The 22,992-nt window shown below is 34.0% G+C and overlaps 3 protein-coding genes and 2 non-coding genes across 5 annotated transcripts; all 5 read left to right on the top strand.

Annotated features, from left to right (window-relative positions):
- The first annotated feature begins 632 nt into the window (after positions 1-632).
- LOC133179704 (slit homolog 1 protein-like) lies at positions 633-4,358 on the top strand. Its single transcript, XM_061314397.1, has 2 exons — positions 633-668; positions 2,983-4,358. The coding sequence occupies exons 1-2, from the start codon at positions 633-635 to the stop codon at positions 4,321-4,323; spliced, it is 1,377 nt and encodes a 458-aa protein (XP_061170381.1). The 3' UTR covers positions 4,324-4,358.
- A 773-nt stretch (positions 4,359-5,131) lies between these two features.
- Positions 5,132-17,124, top strand: LOC133180082 (uncharacterized). Its single transcript, XM_061314669.1, has 2 exons — positions 5,132-5,199; positions 16,223-17,124. Exons 1-2 carry the CDS (start codon positions 5,154-5,156, stop codon positions 17,008-17,010), a joined length of 834 nt encoding a protein of 277 aa, XP_061170653.1. The 5' UTR covers positions 5,132-5,153; the 3' UTR covers positions 17,011-17,124.
- On the top strand, positions 14,346-14,418 carry Trnat-ggu (transfer RNA threonine (anticodon GGU)). Its single transcript has one exon. It is a non-coding gene; the product is annotated as a tRNA-Thr (tRNA).
- Trnat-ggu (transfer RNA threonine (anticodon GGU)) lies at positions 14,589-14,661 on the top strand. The gene has a single exon. It is a non-coding gene; the product is annotated as a tRNA-Thr (tRNA).
- A 1,131-nt stretch (positions 17,125-18,255) lies between the features above and the next one.
- LOC133179705 (uncharacterized) lies at positions 18,256-21,712 on the top strand. Its single transcript, XM_061314398.1, has 7 exons — positions 18,256-18,285; positions 18,642-18,657; positions 18,986-19,120; positions 20,130-20,243; positions 20,631-20,951; positions 21,128-21,412; positions 21,523-21,712. The coding sequence occupies exons 1-7, from the start codon at positions 18,256-18,258 to the stop codon at positions 21,699-21,701; spliced, it is 1,080 nt and encodes a 359-aa protein (XP_061170382.1). The 3' UTR covers positions 21,702-21,712.
- Positions 21,713-22,992: the final 1,280 nt, after the last annotated feature.

Raw genomic sequence — 22,992 nt, forward strand, 5'->3', positions numbered from 1 at the left:
CCCTAAGTGGCTCTTGCTCTTTCAAAGCATTATACTTACATAGTATCTATTGATGCAGGAAAAAACATACAGGGACTGGAGGTGGTTAAATGATCTACAATGACAAATTCTAAAAATGGTAGCTAAAAGAAGCACACGTCAAACAGGAGATTCTTCTTCGCCATCAGCAAAGGAGGGATGAATCCACCAGTCAAGGATCTACCAACAAAGGAGGGGTAAATCCACCAGCCAAGGATCCACCGACAAAGGAGGGGTGAATCCACCAGCCAAGGATCCACCAACAAAGGAGGGGTGAATCCATCAGCCAAGGATCCACCAACAAAGGAGGGGTAAATCCACCAGCCAAGGATCCACCGACAAAGGAGGGGTGAATCCACCAGCCAAGGATCCACCAACAAAGGAGGGGTAAATCCACCAGCCAAGGATCCACCGACAAAGGAGGGGTGAATCCACCAGCCAAGGATCCACCAACAAAGGAGGGGTAAATCCACCAGCCAAGGATCCAATGACAAAGGAGGGGTGAATCCATCAGCCAAGGATCCACCGACAAAGGAGGGGTGAATCCACCAGCCAAGGATCCACCAAAAAAGAGGGGTGAATCCATCAGCCAAGGATCCACCAACAAAGGAGGGATGAATCCACAAGACAAGGATCAACCAACAATGCAGGTGTGAATCCACAAAATTGAAAATATATCAAAGTATCTTCAAAATAATATTGGTTTGAACTTGAAGTAACATCGGTCTTCTCTAAAAATCTCCATTTATTGAACAAAGCCACCAAGATCAAAGTACACCAAAAAAACAAAAACAAAGCCACGAAGATCATAGTACTCCAAAAAAAAAAAACAAAACAAAACAAACAAAGCCACCAAGATTATAGTACTCCAAAGAAAAAAAACAAAGCCACCAAGATCATTGTACTCAAAAAAAAAAAAAAAAAAAAAAAAAAAAAAAAAAACACACACACAAAAAAAAAAAAAAAAAAAAACCCACCAAGACCATAGTACTCCAAAGAAAAAGCCACCAAGATCATTATAGTACTCCAAAAAACAAACAAACAAACAAAGCCACCAAGATCATAGTACTCCAAAAAAAAAAAAAACAACAAAAAAAAACAAAAAAAAAACAACACAAACACACACACAATGCCACCAAGATCATAGTACTCCTAAAAAAGCATTTACTTTTTCCTAAGAGCTTTGTTAATTTAAGTTTAGTTATATTTTGGTAAGCCAGCTTTGTTGTTTAGAGATAAGATCAACATTTATTTCTATAAGCAATGGAATAGTGCTATCTTGCTAGATTTCAACCAATCAAATGAATCTATGATATTTTTTATATTTAGTTTTCTATAAAGAAATTGAATAAATGCAATCTTTTTCTCCTTTGCAGCCTTAAGAATCATGCTATGGACATTAACATTGGTGTCATTTCAACGTAAGGCATGACAAAGTGTTTAAAGGCGATGAGACCCAGACTAAGATAAGATAACCTAGAAGTGAATGCTTACGCACAGTGGGTAAGTAGGTACAAAGTTTTAAATAATTATTACTGATCAAATCAAAAAATAAATTGTCTGTTCTACTGCTGATTAACAACATAACACGGTAATCTCTTTCTCTCTCTCTCTCTCTCTGGATATTTATATAGGTCAATAACAGACGAATCTTGAACAGAGGCAAAATTGAAATTTTTTCCAGTATTTTTTTTTTTTTTTTTTTTTTTTTTTTTTGTATACTGATCAAATTTTGAACTGACATTTAAAATCTATTTCAGAAAAGTTATTGCACTGTGAAACAGGGGAAATGAAAAGTTTTACGCCTCTAATGCAGGTGAGCTGTACAAGTGTAATATCCAAAAACGCAGAGGATACATTGCACTGTCTCGTTTGGTTGCAATTACACCCTTCCTCTTTTTCTTCTCTTTGAAAGAAAGGGGGGGGGGCTACAGACTTTTTAGGCCTTTTTTCTACAGGGCACAAAAATATATATTAAGATGGTTATTCACTATCATACGTAATTTTCATCGTACGATTAATTTTGATCCACATACCAGTGCCATTATTTCTTTTAAATGTATATACTATTCTATATGCTAATGCTCTAGATATACTTATGTTTTTGCACGCTATTATGTCATTGACCATAACTTACGTGAGTTTCTAGGATGACTCAATGTTTGTCTGTTCGTCAAACTAGTATGTTCTTTTCCATTTTCCTACTTCTCTAAGCCCTTTAAGTCATTTCGTATCATAATCATAAAGGTCTGAGTAAACGCCATTAAAACACTTCAATTAAGAGAAGAGTCTAGGGATTTGTAGTATGAATAATCTGGTAGTAACATATACTTCTGTACGAATGCATGGTAATTTGTTGAACTTTGTCGTTTGATACCTAGCCTTATTTAACCTTTAATCTATATGTAACCTACAATATGTAAATACAGTAAAGATCGATTATAACGAGGTCTTTTTTGTACATTTGAACTTTATAATATGTACGATTAATATAACAAAGCCATACATTTAAATGGATGTGACTGAGTATTAACGTCCTTATATATATATTAATTAAAACCAAGATTTTTTTTTGTATCAGAGTTTAATTTTTCAGTATTTATTAATAGATCTATAGAATAAAAATACAAAACGGTGATCACAGGATAAAACTCGGCCATTCAGATAACTGAATGGTCACTGAAAGGTTTTGAAAGGAGGCTGAATGGAAGAGTTCTGCCATTCAGTCACATTTCAGTATACTTTCAGTCACAATTCAGTTAACTGAATGGCAGAGGTTCATCATGTGGATGCAACATGTGAAAAAGAAAACATGGGATGTGCAACAAAATTAATATCCTCGTCTTGAAACAAAATGAAACATCAGCTAGTCGTTTATTAACTTTAATTTGAAAATTCTTTTGATGATTTCAAAATAACATAAAAAGTTCATGTTTAAGGTTAATTTCACAATTGACTTTTTAGATCCCTTTGTTTGTACTGGTCGCCACTTTATGTATGGCGGAGGGATTCCTGTTGCCTGGAGACGTCTGTCCATTCAACCATAAATGCACGTGTACATTTCATCGCATAGATTGCAGTTATCGGTACCTAACGTCTGTGATGAACTTCACCTCTTACAATCAGCACGCTGATTATGTAGGGCTCAATCACAACTTCATAACAAGCATCCAGGCAAACGCTTTCTCCACCCTGTTTTCCGCGTCATCTAGACGCATTCTAATCAGGTTGGATTATAATAGAATTGACAGTGTGGATATTGACGCGTTTGCGGGTATGCCCAGTAATGTTACGGTGGTTGTCTACTTAAATGATAACAACCTGAAATCTATACCTCCAGCGCTAGAGAAAATATCTGGGTTGTCTTCCCTTTACGTTCAAGACAATCCCCTGACTAATATTGATGTATTGGCAACCATTGGGCCAGCTTTAAGTGTGTTAAGCTTAAGTATAAATAACTTCCAAGCCTGGCCAACACAGTTCCAAAATTTGACACATATCGTTCATTTGACATTGGACAAAATTCCTTTCAAAAATCTAAGCAGTAACGCTCTGAAAAGTGTGGACAGTTTGACCTCGCTCACTATATCAGACTCAGAATTGGAACACGTCCCGGAGGCCATATGTGTACTAAAGGATATGCAATTGTTCTATTTTATTAAGAATAAGAAACTGAATCAGGACCGAAAACCACTGGTGCCGTGTCCAGGATATGTGCTAAATTATGTCTCATTTGTTGATATGAGCGAAAACGAGCTAAGCGCTTTCCCAAACGTATTCGATACCTTTCCGTCAGTAAAACGACTCCAGTTGATTGGTAATAAAATTCATTACGTCGAGTCTGACGTCATACCCCATCACACACTGGTGGAGAGACTTTACCTAGACGGAAATCAAATGAAGCGTATTCCCGGAAAACTCACTCAGTTCTCGGCTCTGAAACAATTATTTTTATCTAATAATGACATTTCTACCATTGAAGATTGTGATCTAGCAGGATTAAGGCAACTGGACCAATTGTCCCTCAACAATAACCCAGTGGAATATGTATCCAAGACTGCACTAACTGACGCTCATCTACTTCAACGCTTAGAACTAGGAAACACGAATCTGCGTAAAATTCCTGAAGCACTTTCACCTCTCTCAAAACTCTCGTATTTGAACGTAACCGGAAGTCCGATAGAATGTGACTGTTCCATGAAATTTCTAAGATCCGCCCTTCCGCTGGACGTTCAGGGCACTTGTACTTCCTCCACCCAAACAATCAACGAATACATCGCCAGCTCTGCTGGGTCATGCCCGTAATTACAGACTGCATATGTTACAATATACCACATCAATCACACTAATTTTGAATTTATCAAATTGGAAATCCCAGAGCAATGAATTCAAATTGTACTGACAAGTATCTTTATACATCCAATATACATCCACTATATTTTTTTTGTAATTAATTAATTTTTTTATTCAAAGATTGTGTATTGACATGATTGTAAACCGTATTTTATTTCCTTCTATTCTTTGAAGTGTAAAATTAAAAAAAAAACTCTTAACACTTAAAAAGGGGAGACATTTACTCTTTTTGAATCCTCATTTTTGTTTTTTGCTGATTTTGAGTGATTATCAAGAATTATTGATGCTCCAGAACTTATGCAAAATAATTTCATTTGATATGTAAGATACACTGTATACGTATATCGTTTTAGATTCATACCAAATATATCATTCAAAAGATGCTACTACCTGAGCAGACAAGTGATGGATTATTGTTTATATCAGTTGAATGCACTTAGTAATTCATCATCTAAAATTTAAAAAAAGAAAGAAAGAAAATACAGTGGTGTGGTATGGATAAATTAACGAAGTCGTTTACCGAGTAAAAAACAAAAGAAAAAGATCTGAAACAAAAAGGGGAAAAATCACAAAGTTTGTATTTAATGAATAAGTGTTGTGCATCATTTGAATGCACTTGCCTTCAATTTGAATGTACTTTATAAGGGATAGACCGTTCTACGTAAAAAGTGAAAGGTTCGCTCAAGCGTGACGATATTTACACAGGTGATGATGATGATAGAACGACCCCTGATTAAAATCTGTTGTCTGTTTAAAACGTGCGACTTGAAGGTATACCTAACATGTCGACAATATTATTTAGAGGGATTTTTATTATCTTCTTAGTCGGTAAGATTCTATATAATTGTTTCAAATTGTTTTATTGAAGGAAACATTTAGCAAAGAATTTATACTTATGTTGACAGTTTGAATAATTTTTAAGAAAAGTGTAGAAAAGAATCACGTGTGCACAAGAATTATAGTGTTAATAATTTATAGTGCTAGTCAGTATCTCCTATATAGAAATAACATCAAATGTAATAGAAGTCCTTTTTAATTTTCATATTTTTCCTCTTTATAACATAACTTTTTTATGAAATATAATATTTTTCTCCTCATGCTTAATAAAGGAAAAAAATACTTTTTTTAATAATCAATTTCGGAAAACAAGGATTTTATATTTATTTTATGTTATCTCATTTATAGTGTCAAAGGTCAAGTTGTGAAATATCATTTGTGGTTACAGTGTTAATCATACATTTGGGAGTGTTTCCCTTTTCTGCACTATCAAAGGAGAAAAATATAGAACAAATAAAGTGTTCTTCTCATAGAAAATTAAATTTCAGAAAACAGGAATTTTTAAAATTTCATTTGCAGTGTCACATGTGTACCTGTCAGGTTTCTTCTGTAACAGCTAACAATTTATAACCATGATAGATCCTATGATGTTCACCAGGCTCGTTCTTTTTAATCATTCTTTTAAAAGAGAACGGTACGTTTGCTAAACTGTAATAGGTAGTCTGAAGTATAATTAATTTTCTTATTTTCTTTAACGTTCCGACTGACTTAATTGTGCGTTACAGAGTTTGGCATGTGGACATCAGCTTGTTGCTTATGGAAAAATAAGTTAATGATAAACTGTGAAGAGAAGTCATGTGGCCCGGTTTTCACTGTGTTTTTCCCGGATTTTTTTTCCCACTGCCTTCCAAGTCTTCTTTTACTTTAAAGCTCACCTGATCCAAAAGCTGAATTAAAAGAGCTTTTCTGATTGCAAACAGGCCCGTAGCAAAGGTTTCAAAATTGGGGGGGGAGGAACTTCTAAAAAAAAAAATCTGACAAGTCCCAAAAAATAAATAAAAGAAAAAAATTAAAAACCTCAACTGTCCAACAAAAGGGGGGGGGGGGTAACTTATCAAAATAATTTGATTAACTGTCAAAAAATCCTGGAATTTGCCAATGCTCGACCTTACAGTAACAAAAACGGGGGTGGGGGAGCATCTATATAGAAGTTTACTATAGGAAAATACTATACTCATTAAAAAAAAATCCCCCCTCCTTTCGCGTTCTACAGGCCTGACAAATCCCGGCAATCCTGGATGCTAGGAATTAAAGTTTGTTCTGTAAGGATTGTGACTTTTACAGAGAATTTTTTTTTGGAGAATTGAACATTAGGATATGGTCATATCTAAGAACAACTGTACCAGAAATTGTTGTTGTTATTGAAGTGAAGTCATGGTTTAAATAATAATATCATTAATAAGTAATTATAGCATTCTTTAAAAATCTTCCCTTCAAGAACAGAAGTGCTTCAACTGGTCATGTTAATAGAAAAATATCCTCAAGTACTGAACATACAAATTTATATAAACTATGGCCACTTATAGGTTAGATTGGTTTCAAAATTGCATATAAAAATATACAGTAAATAAAATCATTTGAAATCTTCTCAAGAGTAGCAGGTTTAAGTTAGTCTTATAAATATTTAAGTATCCTGTGTACGAAGTAGAGATATAAATTTCTTTTCATCATGGCCTCTAACAGGTTGGAGAGAATACTCGAAATCGGGTATTATCCGTGAAATCGCGTATAGTCCTCGATATCAGGGTATCGTTGAATCCGCAAAATCGGGGTATACCGTGCAACTTTCTGTAAAAACAGAAAAATAAAGCAAGGGCGCATTGTGTCAGTTAGTGTTACTTGTACATCAGTATCTTGGGAGTTTATTTTTATTGAACTCAATTTCAATGGTTGTCTGACAAGTTTAAAATCACACGACAAACACTGCTGGGGTAGCAAAGAAGGCACGGTGGCGTCATTATTTTTCAGTACAAGTTCTAAAAACAAATAACTACATGTCGTCTGTGTTTATTTCCCTATAAATTATTCCCCAAGCTTAATTTCTTAACCTATGCATTATTCACAAAATGTAAAACTTTGAAGAAATTTAACGACTAACGCTGTGTTATGTTACTTTTTACTTTAAAATGTATGGTGTCCCTTTCACGCTAAATTTAAATTATTCCTCAGTTGGTAAGTACATGTTTTTCTCATCGATATAGAATACTGACGTTACTTACTTACCTGCCCCTGTCATGGTGGGTAGCGTTTTCCACTAGCAGAGCTGATAAATGTAATATACTAGGAAACGAGTGTGGATAGAAGGAAGTTATCGGTTGTAAGTTATCAAAGATGTAATATATTACTGTATTAGAACTTTATAGCATGTTACATGGTGATATGGACTGAAATTTTGCATCAAAAGCAAAGTCTTTGTTTATGAGATGAACTCACCATTGAAAAGATACTAGTAGACTAGTAGACCGATATCGAATAAATATATCGCCATTATTTTGCTTTTTGCCATATTATTAACTTTGGAATCATATCATATCATATCATAATGAGTAGCAAAGACTCATCAAACAAAAGATGTATTAGTGAAGTTTCATTAGATATGTCAAGATCGTTCAGTGACGTAATTCAATCATCGAAGAAGTCTCGTGATGGTTCACTGTCTGAGCAAACTCATGAACAGGAGCCTATTACCAGCTTAAACCCCACTCAAACATCTACTCCTGAAAATATCAGAGGTGCCAAACTTACAACAGATGATCCAAGTGAGCAACATCATGTTTCTCATTACCCCACCCCTCAACTTGTAGTATCAGGGCCCATTACAATCTGTAGTGAGGATATACAAAAGATTGCAGAAAGTGTCAAAGCTTTACTTAGCACTGACTTAGCGTCACTTACCACTGAAATCCAAAGCATTGTTAAAAGTGAAGTGCAAAAAGCTACAGAACCCCTACAAGAAAAAATTAAATATCTCGAACAACAAAACAAAGATCTGTTTCTAAAAGTTGATGAGCTAGAACAGTATGGTCGCAGACCCTTGGTTCGCGTTTCAGGAATACCAGAAACAACAAATGAAAATACTACAGATAAAATCATGGGTGCCGTTTCAGCGGTTGGCATTCCTCTCCAACGAGAGGATATTATTGTATCTCATCGTGTCGGAAAACGTGATGTCAATCGAACACGCCCTAGACAAATCATTGCTAGACTGAAGTCTGTGGATCTCAAATCCCATCTTGTCAAAAATTCAAAAAAGTTCACAGAAAATCAAGAGACTGTTGGTATTACCATCAATGAAGATCTCACGAAATATCGAGATAAGATAATGTTCTTGGGCAGACAACTCTGTAGAAATCACAAGATAAAATCAGTGTCTTCCTCTAATGGCAAGATCAAAATATACGATCTGAACAATCGAGTTCATTTTATTCGAGAGGAGGCAGATTTAGTTCCCTTCGGTCACGATATGGTAATTTTGTAAAATCTTCCTTCCACACCAGTTTTTCTTTGCACTCAAATGTAAAATGAACTGCATTTGTTTAGTTGTTTTGTGCAGTTCAACTTTCGTGTACATTTCGAGATTCTGAGGTCCAATCAACCTCAAACTTTTACGATGTTAAAATAAATTGTGAAATGTATTGTGTGTACAACAAAATGTTTGTATATATTTTCTACACACAATATTCCTATTTTCAGTTCCAGTGGTTTGTTATTATTTCCAATGTTTATTTTTTTGTTCACTTTTTTGTTGTATTATTTTTTTGTGTTAAATTTTATAATCTTTATAATTTCAGTTGTCATGCTCTACGTATTTCACTGCATTTCTCAAACTCTGTATCACTTGTCCCATTCTGTGTGTTACTTTTATCAAAAAACACCATTGCAGCCTTTTTTTCATTTCCTATTGTATACTTTCACCAAATTTTAGACAATGGGTGACTCTATTGATCAATACCGTGCTGCAATTGGTCTTTTTTATTCGTCTTGTAGAGGTGTATGCAAGTCTTACTCATTCCATATCTCGGTTTGTGAATTTTTATTGCACGTTCTTTATAGCATGATCAAATCATTCTTAAGATATACGACATGTATTAAGAGTGACTTAGTGTACATTAATTTTTACTTGCAATTGTTTACGTTTCTCCTACTAGTCTGTGGTGATATTGAGGTCAATCCAGGACCCACTATCGAAAGTGTCCTTGACATTTTGCACCTAAATATTCGTAGTATAAGAAACAAATTAGGGTATTTGAATTCATTCGTCCATGACTTCGATATATTGTGCTTTACAGAGACCCATCTTGATCGTACCATAACTAATGATAATCTATTATTAGATGGTTTTAGTAACATAATAAGAAAAGATAGAAATTGTTTCGGGGGAGGTATTATGATATATTTATCAAATCAAATCCATGCAATAAGACGCCAGGACTATGAACCAGTTAATTTGGAGTGTATTTGGTTAGAAATCGAAAATCTTACCTGTAAATACCATCTCTGTTGTATTTATCGACCTCCAAACGCTGATGCCAGTTTTTGGACTAAACTTTCATGGAGTATTGATAAAGTAGGGGAATCTTCAGGTAAAATCATAATTGTTGGTGATATAAATGTAGATTTGTTACATACTCCTCAAACACACATAATATACGAAATAATTTCAAGTTCCAATCTTGTCAATAACATCCACGTACCGACGAGAATTTCTAACAATACACGCACGCTTCTTGACCCAATTTTCACTTCCTTGATATTCAGGTCTGTGATTCGGGTGTCCTTGAAATTGACCCAACTTTTAGTGATCACAAAGCAACTTACATTGCACTTTCCTCGAATATAAATTACAATCGAGCTTATAAACGAAAAGTATGGGATTATAAAAATGGTGACTATCACAAATTAATTTCTTTAATACAAAATTGTGATTGGAGTATATACATTAGTGATGCCGATAATATCGACGTTGCTACTGACAATTTTTCAAATAATTTTATCTCTTGTGTTAGACAATCCATCTGTGAAAAAACAATTACTATTCGCCCACGAGATAAACCATGGATGGACTCCATTCTGCGTAAAACTCTCAGACTTAGAAATAGACTACGAAACAAAGCATTAAGAACGAAGAAAGAATCGGATTGGGCTGAATTCAAAAAAGTTCGGAACTCGTTCAATAACATGAAAAAGTATGATATAGCTAATTATTATGACAATATAGAAACGCACCTAGTAGATGCAAATAAAAACAACAACAAATTATATTGGAAACTAATGAAGGATTCATTTAACGTGAAATCATCCAAAGATATACCTCCATTACAAATTACTACCGGCAATGGCGAAAATAGCTTAGTTTTTTCTGATCTCGACAAGATAGAAGCGCTTAACAGTTATTTTTCATCCATCTCCTGTATCAACGATACAAAACAAAGTCTACCAGAAATGTACTCTTTATGTAGTGACAAACTAAGTAATATCATAATTGATGAACAAGAGGTAGTCGATATAATTTCTATACTTCCTGTTAATAAAGCTATAGGTCCCGACTGTATCAGTCACAAAATGCTAAAAAACACTGTTTCTACTGTTTCAAAACCATTAGCTATGTTATTTAATAAATCATTGTCAGAGAATGTTTTCCCAGCCATGTGGAAAGTAGCTCATGTATTACCTCTCTTTAAAAAAGATGATCCTTCGTTAGTGTCTAATTATAGACCTGTATCATTGTTAAGCTGTGTTAGCAAAATTATGGAGAGAATTATTTTCAAACATGTGTATAATCATTTTCATTGTAACAGTTTATTTTATCGATATCAAGCGGGCTTTTTACCTGGTCACTCTACTGTGTACCAACTTCTAGAAACTTTTCATAGTATTGTACAAAGCATAGATGAAGGAAAATCGTGTTGTATGGTTTTTTGTGATCTCTCTAAAGCATTCGACAGAGTATGGCACAAGGGTCTTCTTTTCAAATTGCAAACGTATGGAATATCTGGCGATCTTTTACAATGGTTTACTAGTTACTTGAGAAATAGATCACAAAAAGTTATGTATAAAGATCTTCTATCATCGAACCTCAATATATATGCAGGTGTGCCTCAAGGCTCAGTTCTAGGTCCTCTTTTATTTTTGATATATATTAATGATGTTGCTGAAAATATGCTTTCAATGTGTAGATTATTTGCTGATGACAATTCACTACAACATGCATCATTTAATTTATTAGATATAGAATACACGTTAAACCATGATCTTGATGTTTTAGATAAATGGTCGAGTAAATGGCTTTTAAGATTTAATCCATCAAAAACAAAGGTTGTATTTTTTTCCTTAAAAAATAGATCAGTTTTACCAAATTTGTATTTCCAAGGCAATACACTGGAGTATGTATCGGTGCATCGCCACTTGGGTATTTTATTGTCACAAAATCTTAGCTGGTCTGAGTATATTGATAGTATTGTAAATAATGCATATAGAAAATTGGGGCTATTAAAGAAATTAAAATTTTCAATAGGTAGGAAAAATCTTTCCCTACTGTATACAACATTTATAAGACCAACACTTGAATACGCCTCAATTGTCTGGGATGGCTGCTCTTTATCTGATGTAGAAAAACTTGAAAAAGTACAACTAATGGCCGCTAGGATAGTTACTGGTCTTCCGATACTAGCCTCAAGAGAATCACTTTATTTTGAAACAGGATGGGTACCTTTGAAAAACCGTCGTTACCAAGCAAAAATGATTACAATGTTTAAAATTAACAATTGTGATGTACCGGAATATATTCGTGATATAGTCCCAAAGAAAAGAGAACAAATATCAAGATACAATACACGAAACAAAGATCAATTAAATATTCCAAGAGGCAGGTTAGAAATATTTAACAAATCATTTGTACCTGATGCTGTTAAAAGATGGAATTTATTGGATACAGATACAAGAGAAGCCAACTCAGTTAATTCTTTTCGTAAGATTATAAGTGATAATGCTCCAAAAGCACCTTCCTATTTTTTATTTGGTAAACGCACTACAAACATAATCCATACTAAATTAAGGCACAACTGTGTATTGAACCAAGATTTATATAAACGTAATATTATTGACAATCCTTATTGTTCTTGTGGTAAACAAGAAGATGCCTATCATTTTTTCTTTGTTTGTAAAAAATATCTTAATGCTCGAAATAATCTTTTTGACCTTCTTTTTCGACTTGATTTAGATATCATAGATGTACATCTACTACTCTGGGGCAACGAAAACTTTTCATTAGAGTTAAACATTGGCATTTTTGCCGCTGTTCACAGATTCATAAATGAATCCTTTAGGTTTAGCTAGATATACTATACTATTTGCATTTATTTGTATATGTTTTCATTATTATTTTGCATGACAAATATTATGTGTTTTATTAAGGAGAAGAACTCGTAAGTTGTTAGAACTTGTTTCTTATCCTTTTGCTTGGCAATAAAATATGTTCAAAACAAAACTGACGTTTTCGTAAGGGAAAAAAAATAAAATAAAACAAACAAACAAACATAAAAAAACAACAAAGGGAAAGCAGGTTGAAAAATGATATGAAATGAATTAAATTTAATATCTACATGTGCACATGCATGTAAACTTAAATACATTTTTAAAAATTAACACAGTGTATATTGATAAAGATAAAGAATCTTTAGTAAATTCATCAATTCCTCCTATGGTGTATGTATACGGTCCTGCAATTCCCGCGGGGAAAGGGGGGGGGGGTGCGTATTTTTTAAAGAAAATATTTTAATGTCAGTTTACCATGAAAATTTTCATTCAAAGAACCCGCCAATGTTTTGGTTGCATTTTGATTGATGCAAGCGACGTTATTTTACCTGTTTGTGTTTGTGTGGAAATTGAGAACGAGATGTTTTATTAAAAGGATTTTCGTTTAGCTGGGGTGAGGGGGTGGGGGGTGGGGGATTGGTTCATATAAATAAATAAATAAATAAAAATCCAATTCGCACATCTTTTCGTGTGCTTATTATACATTCTCAATATAGAGCTAATATTCAAATATGAATTATATATTAAAATTTTCACATATTATACTGTTTTTACTTTTTATACATATGAACAAACTGAAGTGGAGTGTTCAATCGCGTCTTAGCTTGAGTCTTGAGCTGCATTGTTTTTAATTAATCATCCATACAGATTGGAGACACTTTCTTTTATTATTATTATAGTATTGGATAGACAGGGTAGGTTTTCCCTTCAGAGTCTGTAGTTTATTTTAGGTTATATCGCTTTAAACCTCATTATAATATGCTAAAATACGATTGATTCTAGACAGTACGTCACGTGACAGGGAACTATAAAACTTCATAATTCCCTGTCTTTTCTGTAATCTGTGATACTTATTACTCACGGTTATCACTTTTTGTTATCATTCATCTATGGTGAAAAATGTGTTAAAAAATAAACATGAAGTTTAGTTATTTTTAAAACTTGTCGAATGTGGTAGAAAATAACAGATTTCTTTTTTAAACTCATATTGTTTCGGCATATAAACAATTATTGCATGAATGTTTTGGAGATATGAAGAATTCTATTCACTCAAGAGGGCAAAATAGGGAATCAATAAGATTTTTATTAGATGAATAGATCTTCTCTCCTTATCATGCAATGAATATATACCATTCAATGACGTTTAGCACAAAACTCTACAATAACATTTTACATTTAATTTGATTATTTTGAAAGGGGAGGGATGTTTCTCTTGAACACATGCATAACACATTCGAGGTTAATTTTCGCTTGACCGAGATAGTCCGGACAAGGAATAATTAATGTAAGCAGCTAGTAACAACCGTTATAGCTATTCAATTTCGTCCCCTGAAGTCGCCGAAAAATGGTACAATATTGCCGACTCAGCGAAATTAAATGATCAACAGTCATTTTCTCTCACAAGCTATGTTGCTGAGAACATCATTGTCTTTGCTAAAACGTTGGAGGCATGTTGAATCCAAAGGATATTTTAATAATTAAAAAAAAAAAATAAGAAAGAATATGTCGCCTTTTATAACTTCTGGGAATTAGCTTTAATTGTCAATCTCTGTTTATAAATGTCACCGGGTTCACAGGTGCGTGAAAGTCAGTCAATATATCGGGTCTCAATAGCTCAGTGGTTAGAGCGCTGGCACGGTACGCCAGAGGCCCTGGGTTCGAGTCCCGGTTGAGACTTGATTTTTCACCACCTGTGACATTTGGCGCCCAACGTACAAATACCCACTATTCCCTTGGAGCATGCTTCACGCATTTCCTTAACTCCTAGAATTCGAGGACGAATTTCAACAAAGAGGGGGAATATGTCACCGGGTTCACAGGTGCGTGAAAGTAAGTCAATATATCGGGTCTCAGTAGCTCAGTGGTTAGAGCGCTGGCACGGTACGCCAGAGGCCCTGGGTTCGAGTCCCGGTTGAGACTTGATTTTTCACCACCTGTGACATAAAACATATGTACTGGTACAAGATATATGTAAGGAATGCTATTCAACGACAAAAAAATCAACTGATGAAAATAGATTCATAACCCCCCCCCCCTCCGAAAAAATACTAAATAATATACGCGTTATATTAGTTTTTGCCGTGATTTGAAACATTTTAACCAGTAAATAGTTTATACATTTTGTAGTGAATTATTTTTATGCACAAGATGAATGTTAAAGCAATTAATGACGCATAATTAAATACGGTAGAAAAACCCCCTGTTTAAATGTCAGATTATTTTGTGTGTGAAATGTGTTTCCGTATAAATTGAATTATTTACAAAATGTTCATGTTTGTCGTATTGATGTGGAAATATTATAAATTCCAGACTTCTGATATTTAATAGTTCTGTTGTGTTGGGTATGAACATGAAGAAGATGCAAATAATTTTAACATTATATAAAATATAAAAGCAGAACCAACGTTTGTTTGGGTGCAGATCATGAAATGTACTAAGCTCCACGGGTATTTGTTGTCCTATGCGCATTAATTCAGACTTCCAAATTGTTATTTGGCTAGTGATACCTTTAGATAACATTTGTCTCTAGGTGAAAGTTGACTCGGCAAAATGCGCCATCCCATTGTTTAAGTTTTATAAGGTGATTACACCGCCTATACCCGATTTCGCGGATACAACGATACCCCGATTTCGGGGACTATACCCGATTTCACGGATAATACCCGATTTCGAGTAATACTCTTCTCTCCAACCTGTCTAAGACTATGGTGAGATAACAATAGGGCATGGTTTTATATTTTAATAAATAAAAAGAAAGATCTTAAAAATTAATTATATCAAAATAGCGGGAGAGAGTTATTCATACTGACAGGCATATATCGAGACTACAACGTCTAATCATAAAATAGTTCCCAGAGCTAGGTTTTGGTAACATCAAGAGGCATATGATTGAAAAATGGTTTCAAAAACAGACTGCAAACATCCCATATAAAGTATATAATATATATTCAATAAGTTCTGACACTTAGGGAATTATTGGGGCAACATGAAAGTATCAAAGTTTTACAAAAGAATAACATACAATCAGTCACATTAATAAATAAACATCTCCATGTAGTGCAGATTCAAGTGTTTAAGGCCGTGATCCTCGATGATAGGATTGGGTCACAAAAAAGGGGGTTTGAAGTTTTACACAGAAATATACAGTCTCTTCAATAACAAATAAGCGTACAGCTTGTAAACAGTAATTTCGACTTCAAACCCAAGTCACTAAAATGGTGTTAATACTGATGACATTATTTAATTCAATAACATGATGGCTACATTAAGACCCACTTCAAATTTGTATAAAAGATAAGTTTACTCAGGTAAGCATTGTAGCCCATGACACTTTCGTTTGTTTTTGTGTGCTTATTTTTCCCCCGCAAAAACCATAATGAAAGTGTTTAAATGTCATTGGAAATTAAAACAATCCATTCTGACTCTTAAAATTTTCTAAAAAAGAATTTCAGAACATATTATATTTTTTTTCCTTTTTCAGCAATACTTCTAAATCATGTGACCTCTCAGTTTATGAGTTTTCGTAGTGGATCCTCCAGGCGCGAAGATTCTACGAGACCTGTTTTCTCATTTAATGGAAATCCTAAGAAAACTGACCAATCCAAACCAGAAACGGGTGATACTTCATTCGGAGGGAGACAAATCTGGCGTGCAAATACTCAAATGAATACTGGCTTCCCGGAGAACAACTGGAATAGAAACAGAAACGTTGCAGACAGAAGGACTTTCAATTTTAGAAATGTTCCGTCAAGTCGTAGTAATCCGATTGACAGCACATCTAGCAGATTCAGTGCCAACAACAGAAACCGAGATGCAGTTTCCACTATCCAATTGAACAACGAGCGCATTCGTAAATTGGAGGCTGACAGAAGAAGAATTATTGAACAAAATATTCGTGATAAATACCAAAAGAACGATTTCTTAAAAACACGCGGTTTGATTTCCGGTGTGCGTCTTCCAACGAGATCTCAAACCCTGTCACGTGACCCAACACCTTCCGATCAAAACCAGATACTCATGTCACCTGACTCCAGATCTTCCAATCAAAATAGACAAACAGCATTTGCCAGGCGGCAATCTCGTCGACCTGTCCTATCACTTGCTTCTAGTCCCCCAAATGACCAACATACGGTCCGTTCTAGGACGTCCACTGATCGTCAGTCCGCACGTGATCAGCTAGAGAGAGTTTCCGTACCGAGGTCAGAGGGAGCGAATAACTACCTCAAACAGCTTCTGTACAGAATCCTTAGAAGAGTAGATAAAAATTGATTTATTTTTCTTAACTTTATGTCTATGTATACATGTATTTTTAAAATGTGTCCTATGCATTTCAGAAACGTTGTACAAATTTAATCAATACCTTTGTACATGTCCGTGTAAAATGAACAATGAATCTTATTAATTACACAAAATTGTTATTTTTTAGTTCAAACGAAACCACAAAGACCACTTCAGAATAATTGCTTAATATGAATTATGTATTAAATTTAATATTTACCCAATGAAACAAAAGAAAGGAACATATATTCTCTGAGGGACTGTAAATGTATATTAATACTGCACCAAAAAACACGAAAAAACAAGAGCAACAATCTGGATATTACGTATACATGTTTTTTTTTTCCGTATCACAGCTGTTGTAAATGAAGAGATTCTTTACATGATTTCAGTTGTCAGGTGCACTTGTTATACAAGCGATTGATTACGCTTACATGTACTTTCAGAGTTCACTTGACATGAAATTGTTCGATTTATAATAAGGGATCATCCGTGCTTGAAAATTCAAGTAGACATTAATCATTTTCCTCTCAAATACAGTGAAGAAAAATCAGCATCTTCCTACTTATTTTATACATATATACGAAATTTGTCAGTCTTTTTTTCTCTCTCTCTAAGATATATTTCTTACTCCGTTTATGGCGTCTTTATTTGAGAGGTGGGTGCCTGAATGGGTGTGTTCTGACGAATTTCAATTTTAAAAAAAGTACACTAAAACGTTGTTCCATCTATTTACACATCAAAGCATGATCTACTTCGTACATGTATTTCATTACTTCGGATCATTTTGTTCAACATTTTCTGCTGTAAATTGCCTTGCATTTGCGAGAATTTTGAATATAGTTTAGCGTAATCACGTGTCTGCTAGCAAAAATTTCATTCTGGCGTACTCTTGTATCAATAAAGATTATAATACTGTATCAAAAATAACCGAATTTGTAAATGCTTTGTCTGGCTTAAAAATTATACATCTGTAAATATTAAGAATCTCACGAAATTAATGTATGACAAAGATTAAGTGAACTTCCGTATGAACACTGAATAAAATGATTATCTCTGTTAAATTATATCTTAATGTCAATTGCTGTTATAAATTTGTTTTGAATACAACTTGGTACCTCTTATCAATTGGTTAGAGTATTTCAAAATGTGCAACATCACTACACACACGCTTGTTGATGACACTTTATTTAACAGCAGACCTTGGAACTGTAAGTAATCCTTTGTATACGGATAATGGCGCGTCTTTATCGCGGACGTGAGCAGGTGCGATCCACTTCATTTACGTCAATTACCTATCTACAAAGGTCATGACCTATTAACGAAGTATTTACACTATCGACCGGAAGTAACGTAAGTATCTTATAATTTAGATCTTGTTAATTTTCATACATCTAAGTTGTAATTATATGAATTATGAAAAAAAAAAACCCATAGTTTTCTGAAGTTCGTCTTTCCTTTCACCTTTTATAAAGAAATTAAAGGAAATTCCCGATTTTAGTATATATGTTTCTGTAAAGACTGCAATTCATCTGTCACCTAACATTGTTGAAATACACTTTTGCAGGCCTAAAAAAATGAAGTCAGTTTTAAAGTACATAATTTTTCTCCTTTTCCTTAAGGAACTCAATGCACAAGGTGAGTATTTAACGTTTAACAGATTAGGTTAATTATAATGTGATAAAGGTTAATAAAAGTCAAATCGAATGGTCATTCTCTGAATATTGTTATAAAACAAAAGTACAATTTGAATTATGTTCAGTAAAGCGTAATGAAATTGTGCATGCGCATTGTCTATGTTTCAGTGCAACAGTACAAATAATGGTCACTTAATGCTTAATGTTACAATCGTTTATCATCAGATATTAAAATTGAAATGGGACAAATTTGATAAAAGTAACATTGCTTTTATACAGAACTTTCGTGATAACAAGTTCCTTGCGAGAAAACAATATCTATTTTACAGCTCAGCTGTTTTTCCAGAAACTCAAGCAAGCTTCCGCTGGAAGCAGATGTAAATCAGAATCAATATCATGCTTACCCGCCCCCTGGTGTCATACAGTCACAGACGTTAATGGCTGTCACACATGTACATGCAACAGTAAGCATAATTATAGAAACTATTTCTTGAATTAAAATGGCTTTACCTTAAAGTGGCAAATGCACGAGAGAGAAAAAGGGGGAAGGGGAAGAAGACATTTTTATCAGGCTTAGACCATTAATATGACTGAGTGTAATTTTTCCCTGTTTGGAAATAATAGCCGGACATGCTTTTTGGAAGCACATGAAACTAAATTCCTCTGCATAAATATCCATTTATCAAGTCAATCAATTTCCTTTATTAATACATATTTACGCATAGTATAATAGTAAATGTTCTCACGCAGTTTTCATTCATTTTTATATTATCACAATTTTTCCAGAACCTTCTTTACCCTGTAGAATTATAAATGAGAATGCGAACTTCAACTAGAACCTGCTTCACCTTTAACAGGCGGTTCTTTCCGGTTTTATCTAGATCGTCAGTGTACACAGTGCATATAGCACAGATAAGTCTTATGGGATCGTCTATTATCAAACAGGTCCCAAATATAGAACTTTTGCGCAAGATGACCCAAGGATAGACAATGAACTTTATACGGGTTCTTCTCAGATTTTGAACCTGTTTCTATTTTCTTGATATTTTTATCTGTAAGCATTCCGAATGGACCGCATATTAAAGTTTGTTCAAAAATGCATAAGGTTCAAATCTTGTTACTTGCAAATATTATTATTGCATACTATTCAAAGTCTAAAGTCACCTTCTTTAAAATATAGCTTAAAGAAACAAATGAACTTTTTCAGCATTGGCATGGGTCAACATGTGAACGTTTTCAACATCATCTTTGAATAGTAAAGTAAAAAGGGATGTGTTATTAGAGATTTTAGATAGTAATGTATCAATTCGAAATATCTAACTGAGAATCTCTGTCAACATTTGACAACACCTTTTACTTAATCTGTTTAAAAATCTCGTCTTGATATAGTCCTGGTTGTAGAAAATCAAAGCTGATACATTTCATTTTAGAAATTTACTCCTACATATGTTCTTTCAATATTAAACTCAAAAGGAAGTTTCCGGTACACAAGAGAGACAACCCACGCAAGCGCACTGAGTCCGTTTTCTGCTTCCATGTTTGGTAAAAATGGCGGCTTTGGCTTTCCTGGTTTTCCCAGCTTCAGTGGTAAATTCTGTTTTCGAAACAAAATATATTACTGCATGCAGTACTGAACATGATTTAAAACGTTGCTTACCTTATATCATTTAGAAAAATATTTGACTGACATTTCCTCCTGCCTTAACCCTCTTTTACAATTCACTAACCTGCTTGTGCAAGTCACCACCCTTAACATTTTTAAAAACTTCTCCTATATATATGTATTATAATAATCTTTATTCCTAAGATCTGTATATCGGAATGTATAAAAATATTCCTTTTTATCACAATTCAGAAGCTTAGAATTCTCTAGCAATATGAATCAATGTAGTTTCTTCTTTATAATGTCTCCCATGATGTAACACATCAAGATACGCATGAGTTTGTACAAAAAGTATTTTAAAACATCTTAAGGTCAGATGGGACCGATGAATCCTATGGCCGCTATGTTAGGTTCGGGAAGTTCAATGTCTGGTGCCGGAAGCTCCTTCCCTGGAATGGGAAATCCTCCTATGTCAGGACAAATGGGATTCCCTGGAGCAATGTCCCCAATGGGAGGATTCATGGGACAAATGAACCCGATGTCAGGGGCAGCTCTAGGACTGAGTAATCAGAAAACACCTATAAAAAATCAGACGTCATGTGACCCCGCCCCCTATACATGTCTAGCTCCACCCCCTTGGTGTCAGCGCATTATCGATGAAGAGGGATGTACAAAATGCCTATGTGGAAATGGTAAATATTATAAATATCACATTCTAAAAATCAAGTATTGATTTACTAGTATTTCCAGTATTTACCTGCTTTAAAATATATCAAATTGTTTATTTCTTAAATACTATCCTTGCAATATCAATGCATGTAATAGATAATTGAACATACATGTTTTATAAATAAATCTTATCAAGCAGACCTAGAAGCTTATTATGACAAACTTCAAGGGGCAACAAAAGATATCACAACAGGTACTCCTACGTCAACTGTCAATCAAACGAATACAACTGTGACGTCACGAGTATCTCCTACGACCACTTCAACCATAACGGCGCCTACCACCACAATAGCTCCGCCCCTTGGGAAAGCATGTTTAGCGAACTTTTTCTGTACCCTGGACTGCCGGACGGGATATCAAACAGATCCAACTGGGTGCCCGCTCTGTTCTTGTAATGACGACATTAATGACGTCGTTACGCAGGGTAAACCTTTCTCTGGGTTTCATTTATTTTATTTAAAGCTAACAAGTAACTGTTGGTATTATAAGTATAATAAATAGACAAAGCATGTATTGAAAATTTATATTTTTTAGGAGCACCGATTCCGGATTCGTCTACAACTCAGGTGCCGTTGACCACATTGCCTATTTCCGTTTCTAGTAGCCCTGCAGGAATCAGTGTAGTCTGTCCTGGAATATTCGACTGTATGAAACAGTGTATGAATGGTTACCAAGTAGATGCACAGGGCTGCCCACTCTGTCAATGTATCTAATAAAGATCTGAACAAATTAACTTGATCATATACATGTATCTGGTTGATTTGCAGCGGTTTTGAACGTGATGAGCATACCAAACTGTTTTTGGTGGGGAAAAAGGATTTGAAGAACAAAATATATCGCAAGTTTTGATGTAAATCATACACTGTAAAAAATGTGTTTACAATTCAAACACTTTTCTAAACACTTTCTTGTCATCTCCTTTTTTATATGTTTAATTTCTAAACATGTAAAATTCCTAAACATGTCTTAGAAAGTGTATAGAATTTAAACACTTGTGTGCTTAGAAATTAAACATATCTAAACACATAAACACAAGAGTTTAAATTCTAAACACATGACAGCAGATGTGTTTAAAATCTAAACACATCATAAGTTTAATTTGTACCTGCAGAAAAACAAAACACTCTCGTAAATTTAGGCACACAAAGTATATGTTTTTTAAATGCGCATAATTGTCAAAATTTTCAAAATATGTAACCAATATTAATTATTTTCCAAAGAGCCACTGAACGTTAGGATATGTATTTAATTATACAATGTAATGGTCACTGTGCGATGTACATGTACTTAATTTACACAAATAATGTAGAAGATAGAACTGAATAGATTTGATTAGTCTCAACAATTCAATCAGAATGACACATAATTTATAACGTACACATAGATAACAAACTTTTAATCTTCAAAATTATTAAGAAAATAATATTAAGCTGACAATTTAATATCAAAACTTCATTGAACATTTCTCAAAGGCTTTATTAAAGAATTGTTGAACTAAAAATACAAAATGTATATTTATATATATATTTATTACAATCATTATATTTTGAACCGGCTGCAGAGTTTTCCTCATGTCAATCACAAAATATCAAATTTTATGAACTTTCAGCAAGTCCCAAAGCACCACATATTATAATCTATATCCCATCAATAACTGCCAGAAAGTAACCCATTCCGAATGCACGAGGATAATTGTAAACACTGTCGAATTAACACAGTAGTCTTCAACAAATGAAGTTTCAAAGTGTTGATTATGGAACAACAACATTACACTTGAAGATGACACCAGGTACTTTGATACGTGTATTTTGAGTTCGATCTGGACTACGTACGGTGCCTGTAGGAAAGAAAGCCAGATTTTAGAAAAAGTACACTATCACTGATATTTTACATATTACTTAGAAAAACAAAATTGTTCAAATTTTAGTGAAACTACACAGATATAAATATAGATGTTTTTAATGACATTTAATATTATTTCTTCTCCTGCAAGTCTATGAACGA

Source organism: Saccostrea echinata, unplaced genomic scaffold, assembly GCF_033153115.1.
Source record: "Saccostrea echinata isolate AGI-Se365-2 ecotype Australia unplaced genomic scaffold, CSIRO_AGI_Sech_v1 ptg000005l, whole genome shotgun sequence".
In the NCBI taxonomy this organism is placed as follows: domain Eukaryota; kingdom Metazoa; phylum Mollusca; class Bivalvia; order Ostreida; family Ostreidae; genus Saccostrea; species Saccostrea echinata.

What these genes read in the sequence shown, in the direction of transcription:
- LOC133179704 (XM_061314397.1), top strand. Translation starts at nt 633, where the DNA reads ATGAATCCACAAGACAAGGATCAACCAACAATGCAG. An exon ending in AGGATCAACCAACAATGCAG is followed by an intron (nt 669 to 2,982) that starts GTGTGAATCCAC and finishes TTGACTTTTTAG; the next exon opens with ATCCCTTTGTTTGTACTGGT.
- LOC133179705 (XM_061314398.1), top strand. Translation starts at nt 18,256, where the DNA reads ATGGCGCGTCTTTATCGCGGACGTGAGCAG. An exon ending in TCACACATGTACATGCAACA is followed by an intron (nt 19,121 to 20,129) that starts GTAAGCATAATT and finishes TAAACTCAAAAG; the next exon opens with GAAGTTTCCGGTACACAAGA. An exon ending in TAATGACGTCGTTACGCAGG is followed by an intron (nt 21,413 to 21,522) that starts GTAAACCTTTCT and finishes TATATTTTTTAG; the next exon opens with GAGCACCGATTCCGGATTCG.
- LOC133180082 (XM_061314669.1), top strand. Translation starts at nt 5,154, where the DNA reads ATGTCGACAATATTATTTAGAGGGATTTTTATTATCTTCTTAGTCG. An exon ending in TTTTATTATCTTCTTAGTCG is followed by an intron (nt 5,200 to 16,222) that starts GTAAGATTCTAT and finishes TTCCTTTTTCAG; the next exon opens with CAATACTTCTAAATCATGTG.